The 9,022-nt window shown below is 42.6% G+C and overlaps 1 protein-coding gene across 1 annotated transcript in view; it reads left to right on the top strand.

Moving 5' to 3' along the window:
- Positions 1-4,463: 4,463 nt before the first annotated feature.
- Positions 4,464-9,022, top strand: part of F8 (coagulation factor VIII) — a 69,694-nt gene continuing 65,135 nt past the window's right edge. The window contains exon 1 of the mRNA XM_054997048.1: positions 4,464-4,727. Coding sequence (XP_054853023.1) covers positions 4,600-4,727 — 128 coding nt within the window. The 5' untranslated portion in view covers positions 4,464-4,599. The remainder of the gene's footprint in view (positions 4,728-9,022) is intronic.

Below are 9,022 nucleotides of genomic sequence, written 5' to 3'. Positions count from 1 at the left end.
TACTAGGTTACTTTTTCATTTGTTGTCTTTAATGCAATGATTTTATTGAAGCTTGTTCATTATTTTAATGTATTTTAATTTTTATAATCGTTTGCTGGACACCACTTTGGCCTCTTTTTTTGGCCAAGTGGTTAATAAGGGCCAGTGTGATCTGGTGGTTAGGTTGTAAGACTAGGACCCAGGTTCAAATTTCCACTGTGCCATGGAAGCTTGCTGGGTGACCTTGGGCCATTCACACACTCCCAGACCAACCTACCTCACAGGGTTGTTGTGAGGATAAAATGAGGGTAACGAAAAGAATGTAAGCTGCTTTGGGCTCCTACTGGGAGAGAATGGGGGGGTATAAATGAAGTAAACAAGTAAACTAACTAACAAACGGATAACCCAGGATCCCAAAGTTGGCGTAGTTCTTCATATAATACGTAATTAGTCAATAGAATTCAAGGCCACAAGATACAATGATGACAACTGGCTTAGATGACTTTAAACTGCAATTAGACCATTCACAGAGGATAAAGTTATGTGTGGTTGTTAGCCATGACTGCTAAACAGAACCTCTAAGTTCAGAGGTAGTATACCTCTGAACAGGGCCTTTTTTCTCGGAAAAGAGGTGGTGGAACTCAGTGGGTCGCCCTTGGAGAAAATGATCACATGGCTGGTGGCCCTGCCCCCTGATCTCCAGACTCTCTCCGCGGCGCAAAGGGCAATCTCAACTCCCCTCTGTCTGGAGATCAGGGGGGCGGGGCCACCAGCCATGTGACCATTTTCAAGAAGAGCCGGAACTCCGTTCCCCCGTGTTCCCCCTGAAAAAAAGCCCTGCCTCTGAATACCAGCTGCTTGGAGGGTAGACTTGGCATCTTCCCAGGTGTGTAGCCAAATCTGAGAAGGAACCAGGGACATACCTTTGACCAAAGGCTAAGAGTCAACAAAGCTCAAAAATAATCTAGAATAGCAGATCTTTATTACTTAAAGAATTCCTAAGATGTGTTGTTAAAGACACAATCACAAAAAATCTCAGTAAAAGCTGAGTGACAAATACCCTGAACATGTAGAGGAAGTGTCAGGATAGCTAAAGTACAAAATCATCTGAGACTGGCAGGGATGTCAGGTATGGCTGAAGGAAGAGGAAGGAAACAACAGACTCACTACACAGAGGATGGTGAAATGTTAACGGGTGACACAGAGAAGGCGGAATTGCTTCACTCCTATTTTGCCTCAGTCTTCTCCTGATAGTGGAACTGTGTGTAACCTAGAAAAAGAGTAAGGGGGCAGGACGGCAGCTCAAGATTGACAAAGAGTTGATCAAGGTACCTGAAATGAGCTAGGTACCTGAAATGAGTTCAGGTCTTCTGGGCTGAATTAATTCCATTCTTGGGTACTAAAGGAACTGCCGCAAGACCAGAGATGTGCAAACATTGTCCTGATCTTCAAAAGGGTGAAAGGAGGATCCAGGAAGCTACAGACGGGTCAGTGAAAATACTGTAACAGATTACCGTGTTAAGTGGTTGGTCTGTACACACCTTCAAAACAATGCAGTAATTAATAGAAGCCAATTTTAATCCATCAAGAACTCATAGACAGTAAGTCCATCCATGGCTACTAGCCACGATGACTACAGAGAACCTCCACATCTAGGAGCAGAAAACTTCTGAATATCAGTGCTATTTATTTATTTATTTCAAATTTGTATTCCGCCCTCCCAGCAAGCGGGCTCAGGGCGGATAACAACACATTAAAAATACAATTAAAATACAATTAAAAATTCATGTTAATTAAAAACAACAGAGGCTAGAGGCAACAGCACTGATATAGACAAATTAGAATCTGGTTCCAAGAAGGATGAAGAAGAGAGTCAGAGGTCTGAATACTGTAATTTTTTGTAACGGCTGTTCTTTCTAGCTTAAAGTTATGTGGGTGGGGACCTTGAACCCCCACTAAATGTCATTCTTCCCTTGTGATAATGATAGATATTTTGGTAGTTTGATTAAGGAATATACCATTGGTTCAATAAGTCAGAACTGAGGAAGAGCAAATGGTACTTTGATTCCCTCATTCCCCATAATATTAATGGAAAACTGGGCTACTGTGCATTTTTATTATCTGTCTGTCTGTCTTGTCTTGTCTGTCTGTGTCATTTATAGTTGCCCCTGGGGATGGGCGGTATATAAATTGAAATATAAATATAAATATAGTCCACCTTTCTCACTTAGAGTCTCTCTACACACGACATCTTACACGAGTAGGATCAAGTGAAAGATTTTACACTTGTTCTCCCATTGTGGATATACATACCCCACTAGGGAGACAGATTACACTTGAATATAAGACCACACAGAAAGTAATTCACCTGAGCGTCCCCATCTAAGATGTCTTGTGTAGAGAGATACTGGGACGCAAGGTGGATTTTGCCACACTGTGTGTACTACTCACCATTTCATAGCACAGGTCAGTTTGCAGAGATTATATCATAGAGCAGAGAAACGGCCATAGGCCTGTGGCTGGTCTAAGTCACCAAGTCAACCCATCCATCCATCGTGACAGCTCAAGAATGAAGGTAGGAACTGGTAGCCATCCAGGACCAATCATGATTCTCTCTGCAAAAGAATTCCAGGAGGGGGTGACTGCATGGGCCGGGGGAGACCTGTGGTGCTCACAGAAGGAAGCAGAGATAGACCAAACTTCAGGATATATCCTGTGCTGCCTGGTGACCCAGTGGGCATAACCCCCTGCCTAGAAATTTTGTTGGGGTCTGAAGCCCTGCCCACCCATCCTGTACTTTGAGCCAATGGCTGAGGACAAATGCTGCTGGCTGCATGCCTTGCATATGAGTTTTCTGGGAGCCTCTGGCCAGTGAGGATACAAGATGCTGGATTAGACCGACTTTAGATCTAAACCCGCCAGGCAGCTCTTTTGCTCTTATAAACTATGAAGCTGCATCCATTCATTATCTATTGAGCCTTCATTGTGCTATGGCAGTCATTTGTAGCTGTACAGACAAAACAATCTGGTTGCAAACAATCCAGTGCAATAGTGCAATATCCACAGGTGATGTGTGGATTGAAATGCACCTGTATAGAAACAGTGATTGGTCACTTAAGAACAGAAGGCCCATGCCCGGAGGCAGGATGTCTCAGAATACCTGCTGCTATAAAGATGAAAAGTGGGTGATGGTTATTTTTTTTATGCTCTTTTGAGGGGCTTCTGAGAAGCCCCCTGTTTAGTCACTCTAGGTAACAGGATGCTGGACTGCATGGACTCCTTTGCTCCTTCCTCTGCTCTTATGGTCTGCACCCACACCGAAGGTGATTTGCACAAAAGGCACCACCCCGGTTTCCTTTTGTGTGTGTTTGGGTTCTATTTTAAAGAGAATGGGAGAATCATAAAGAAGAGAGTGGCCACGTGCAAAGGTGGATGCGGTTGCTTCACTGTGGTTTCGAAGAAGAGGCATAGCATTTACATCCTTGCGCGAGAACCTGCACCAGCCCAAATTCTATTTTTTGACTACAGCTATTAGAAAGGTAGAACTTTGGCGTGTGGCTAATCTAAACAGAGGAGGAGCAAAACAGGGAGAGATGGAGCGATGAGGTGGAAGTAGGTCCCGTGCTATAGTTTGGGGTGAAAGGTGGGTCCGGAAGTGTTGAGGACTATTGATTTAGTGTACAGAATAGATCAAAGCCGTGCAAGTGCTGTTTGAAAAAATCAATCAATCAATTAATCAGATCAGAAATCTGCATCAGGGTAAGTCAGATCCTCTCCTGGGATAGCTAAATCTTGTCAACTGGATACATTCAGAAAAATTTCTTTCCATTTGCTTCTTTGGGAGTTTTTGTGTTGTCGTTTTACTGTGACAGAGAATGAACTGGTGGCAAGGCATCTTATTTTTAATACAAAAGAGACGGATTATAAACTTTTGTTATGAATAGTACTCTTTGCTCCTTTCTCAGAGCAGGGGAGCTTGGGACACCTCATCTCCCCCAGTACTTTTCTCCATTTCATCTCACAGATTGTGCGGACCTCTCAGAATACATATCTTTGGGAAATCTGTTTATTTGATTCTTATGTTCTTATTTGGAAAGAGTTGACTGAAATCCTGGAGGATATATAAGACATTGGTCCAATAACTAAATGGAGCCTCCTTGTACAAAGGCAGTGTGCCTTAAGTTCCAGGCAGTGAAAGGGGATTAAAAAAAACAATAACAGGTGGCCATCGCCATCACGTCCTGCCTGCTTGTGAACTGTAGGAGACAGAATACTGGCTTAGATGACTCTTAGTCTGATCCAGCAATTCTTACATTCTTAACCTAATCTTGGAATGGCAGCACAGAAGAGGTTAAACCTTAACTCGGCCTCTCTTCCTTTCCCCTTTCCCCTCTCCATCCTGTTGCTCTCCGCCCAGTTGCTCACTCACACATCCCAGCTCACCGATAACATGACCATGATTCCCTGTCGAGTGACATATCGAAAGCATGTCAGTACTTTGCTCAAACCTGTAGTTACTATTACCGATGGCTGAATAGGTCCAGCAGTCTTCACTTGGCTTCTTCTTTTGCTATCAGAGCTGCCATCTGCTTCTCGGGCTTCTTCCACTTACGGGGGACCATGAGGAGGGTGTTCTTCTGCAGCTTCATTCTTTGCTGGCTCCTGGAAGAGAGCCATGGCATCATCAGGAGGTACTACATTGGAGCAGTGGAGACAGACTGGGATTACGCTGCTGGCAACCAGAAGGGGTAAGGAAGGTCGCTTGTCACTCACAGAGGCTTTGCTGCTTTGGTAGGGGGGATTTGTGTCTAGGTTTGCCCATGGTGCCATTCTTTTACTGGTTTGTCCAGGAAAACTAGCTTATGGGAAGTAAGCAGTGATGGAATTGGAAATGCTAGTCACTTCAGAGCCGAACAAAGGTGTTTTACTCTGGACCACTCAAGTTGTGGGAGGCTAGATGACCTCTGGGATTCCTGACAGATCCAGAATCCAGTTGCAGGTTTACTTGATTTGGTGCATGCATCCCTGAAAAATCATTATCTCTATTTCATACCTGTTTTATCTTTTAGAGGTGCTAAAGGTCTCACATCTGCATACTCTCAAGCTGCTGTTCTTTCAGATCTCTCTCTAGGTCTTTAGGACCTTTAAGACTAACCAACTTTATTGAGGCATAAGCTTTCGAGAGTTCTCTTCGTCAGATGCATCTGATGCATATGGACTCAAATGTACATGGGCATATAAGTATACACAAACAGCTGAGACAATGATTACACATCTTGTTCCATCCATAAAATGCCCATTGCAGGCTGAGGTAGCCTCAATTTGCTTCATGTCATGCTAGGAACGGAAGCGGAATTTAACCCTTCAATGTCTACTTGGTTTCACTCTTGGAAACAGAGCTCCATGTTTTACTACTAGCATTTTAAAGGAGAAAATGTAGTCTTTTTCAAAACATATCTCCCACCCCCTTTAAAAACAGCAATAACAAAATGGGGAGCTCAGTTTCGATTAGCAGAACCAAGCAGAGGTTGAACCCCTTCTCTATTCCATGATCCTTAGCAAACTGGGGCTGCTCAAACATGCAAGTTACATTTTATAGATCAAAATTTCATGGACCAAACTGGATACCTGATCTCTTGTCTCCTTCATTTGAAACGCAGCCCGCTAAAGCCCACAATGTAGCTTCTGATACTCATTTTGCATTCTTTATTACATGATAACATGGGATCACCCTTGATTACATGGGATTTTACTACATTGAGCTACCCTTGAAGAACGGTCAGAAGCTTCAACTAGTGCAGAATGCTGTGGCTAGACTTCTGGTTGGGTCCAGCTGTCGAGACAATGTGACCTTGATATTACAGCAATTCCATTGGCTACCAATCTGCTCACAAGTACAATTCAAAGTGTTGGTTTTGGCCTCTAAAGACCTACATGGCTTGGGAACGGGATATCTGAAGAATCTCTTCTCCCCTATGTTCCTGCCCCAAAATTAAGATCACAGGGAAAGTCCTTTTTGACTGTCCCATCAGCTACACAAGATCACCTAGTGGGAACACAAGAGAGGGACTTTTCAGTGGCAGCCCCGCAATTATGGAACAGCATGCCCAGGGAAGTACACATGGCCCCTTCTCTATCACTCTTCAGGGTGCAGCTGAAGACATTTTCATTTATGACTGCTGTTAATTTATTTTGCTTTTATGTTACTGGCAGTCTTAAATTGTGCTTTTAAACACATTAGTGTTATTCATTTTATTATTTTTATTCATTTTATGATGGTTTTTATTTATATTGAAAGCCGCCCTGAGTTCCAGTGAGGTAGAAAGGCAGCTAATAAATGGTTTAAATAAATAAAATAAACCTTTTCCCCTAGGCTTATTCTCTCAGTCTGCCTTTAACCAAAAGAACAAATACTCTCTTTGTTTGTAAACGCACTCGGAATACAATTATAAATGGATATGCATGAATGTGAGAGAGCGTCCCTAGCAATATGGGGCAGGAAAGCAACCAGGCTCCCTGGGGCTGCCACATTTCCAGGTGGGGCTTCAAAGAAATTAACAGAAAAGGAGTCATTCTTGTTAGCAACAGGAAATTCTATAATCCTGTTGCCAAGTCCAACTGCCTCCATATGAGTGCCTACAAGAACGTTTACAATGACTAAGAACTTATTTTCACCTACCAAACTCCTTCCTTAAATAAATAACTTCTTTAACTAACCCATTCTATAAATGATCCAAATAAACTTCTATCATCCTACTGTGGTCAAGACAGTTGTCCCAAAAGGCATTTTTCAAGTTTCCAGAAACAAATGCTGTATCTGTAAATGGAAGCTGCGACATCACTAATTAAAACCACTGCTTTAAACACACACACTCATATACACACAAATGCTGGAGGAATTCATCACTGCATTGCAGGGGCTGGGATATACTCGCTGGTGCTATCCAGGCTACAGGCCTGGAATGGGAACTGCCCCGGTAGTGACCCTTGGAACAAAAATACATCATTCAGACAGTCATTTACTTCATTTATACCCCGCCTTTCTCTCCAGTGGGCCCTCAAAGTGGCTTACATCCTTTCCCTCTCCTCCAGTTTATTCTTACAACAACCCTGTGAGGTAGGTCAGGCTGAGAGTATGCAACTGGCCCAAGGTAACCCAGCAAGCTTCCATGACAAAGCAGTGAAGAGTCCAGTAGCACCTTTAAGACTAACCAATTTTATTGTAGCACAAGCTTTTGAGAACCACAGTTCTTTTTGTCAGATGCATGATGCATCTGATGAAGAGAGCTGTGGTTCTCGAAAGCTTATGCTACAATAAAGTTGGTTAGTCTTAAAGGTGCTACTGGACTCTTTACTATTTTGCAACTACAGACTAACATGGCTAACTAGATCTATGACAGAGTGGGAATTTGAATCTGGATCTTTCAGATATTAGCTTGACACTTTCACCACTACAGACCACTGGCTCTCAAGATTGGCATTCAAGAATGTCCCCATTTGAGCGTACGGGATGTTTGCAGGAATGGAGCATGCTCTGCAATAGGTAGGATTCTCATGGTCTTGTACCAGACTAATAATGAAATCCTAAGCAGAGTTACTCCAGTTAACTCTGCTTAGGATTTCACTGTATAGACAGAAATGCAGATTTGTGACAAATCTGTTATGAAACAGGACCTAGGTATACGCTCAGGCCATTTGACTGCGGATTAATAATAATGATGGTGCTTAGGATGTACACACTACGTCAAGGCAATCATCATTATTTTAGTAATCTGGGATTGCCAACTTTTTTTTTACTGGCCCTGCCCTTATGCCTTTAACATCAGGCTTGCACACAATTTTAAACAGGCAAGGGTGAGGGTTATTTAATTTATTTCAATGTCAGAAAATGCTTTGCAAGGCTCCTTTTAAAGGCACAGCAGGAAGGCTAGTACAAATAAATGTAGTATGGAAACCCTACAGGAGTCCTTACCCAAATCCTATAATTTAGTAAGGGATGCCCCAGAAGAATGGTCTCTTCATAGCCATCTAGATTGGCAACCTCTATGGACCATGGATGAGAATGACATAGAGTTCTGCTATATGATTCAAGTTCAACTCACTGCTCCTATAAGGCTGGATATTCCCTTTTCCCATTGTGGAATTTGGCCTGAAGAGCAGATATGAGAATTCTGAAGAGCTCCCCAGTTATTTTTTTAAAAGGCAAGTTTGAGCTCTCAAGAGAGGCAAAGAAGCAACAGCTGGTCAAGTTTCAGCAGGAGAAAAGGAAGATTTCCAGAGGAAAGGGGAATGCAATTTTGAAGCCTTGAATACCTAGTGATTTCATAACAGAGTAAAATTTGCACTGGGGCTTTCCTGCTTTGTTGATTGGTCTCTAGGCTACCATACAAAACCAACCAATAACTGCACATGGGCTTAATGTGCATAATTTATTCAGGTCTCAGAATTCTGACATTCTTATGACAGAATTTTGGGTTTTTTGAAAAAAAGTACAGCCTTCTCTGTAACTGGAATAGTTAAGAAACTGAAGTATGGATGTAGAAAGTCTCTGGTTCCTCTGCCGTGTATTCACTAGGAGGAGGCCTTTTCCCTTTCTCAGCTATCCATTTGCTATACGGAAGATAATAATTCTTACCTACCTTGTAGGGTTCTTGTGAAAATGACAATACTTTGAATACTCTCAAGCCCTTCAGGAGTGCTAAGTATTCTTACTGAAATAATGACATTATTCTAGTGCTGACCAAAAGCCTCGTACACAACAAAGTTGCCCAGTTTTTGATGGGGTAGTAGCAGCAGCTCTGTCCTCAAGTTATAACTCTGCTTCCTTGCCAAGTGGAAGCCAGAGGGTGTTTAGGAACTTGAACACAATGGCAAGGCCTGTTTTCTTTGGCTTTCTCTATAAAAGCTTGCAAGCAAGGGTGCCTAATGACTCTTGACAAGAATGTTCCAGGCTTCTGTAATGTTATCTTTTTGCCTTGGCTTTTTGGGTGGAACCCTCACACTGATTCTGGCAGGCTGAAAGTACTCCTAACAATACTTTTGG

This window comes from Eublepharis macularius, chromosome 13, assembly GCF_028583425.1.
Source record: "Eublepharis macularius isolate TG4126 chromosome 13, MPM_Emac_v1.0, whole genome shotgun sequence".
Taxonomy (NCBI): domain Eukaryota; kingdom Metazoa; phylum Chordata; class Lepidosauria; order Squamata; family Eublepharidae; genus Eublepharis; species Eublepharis macularius.
Note: the sequence above shows the minus strand (reverse complement) of the source record. Positions and strands in the feature narration are given on the sequence as shown.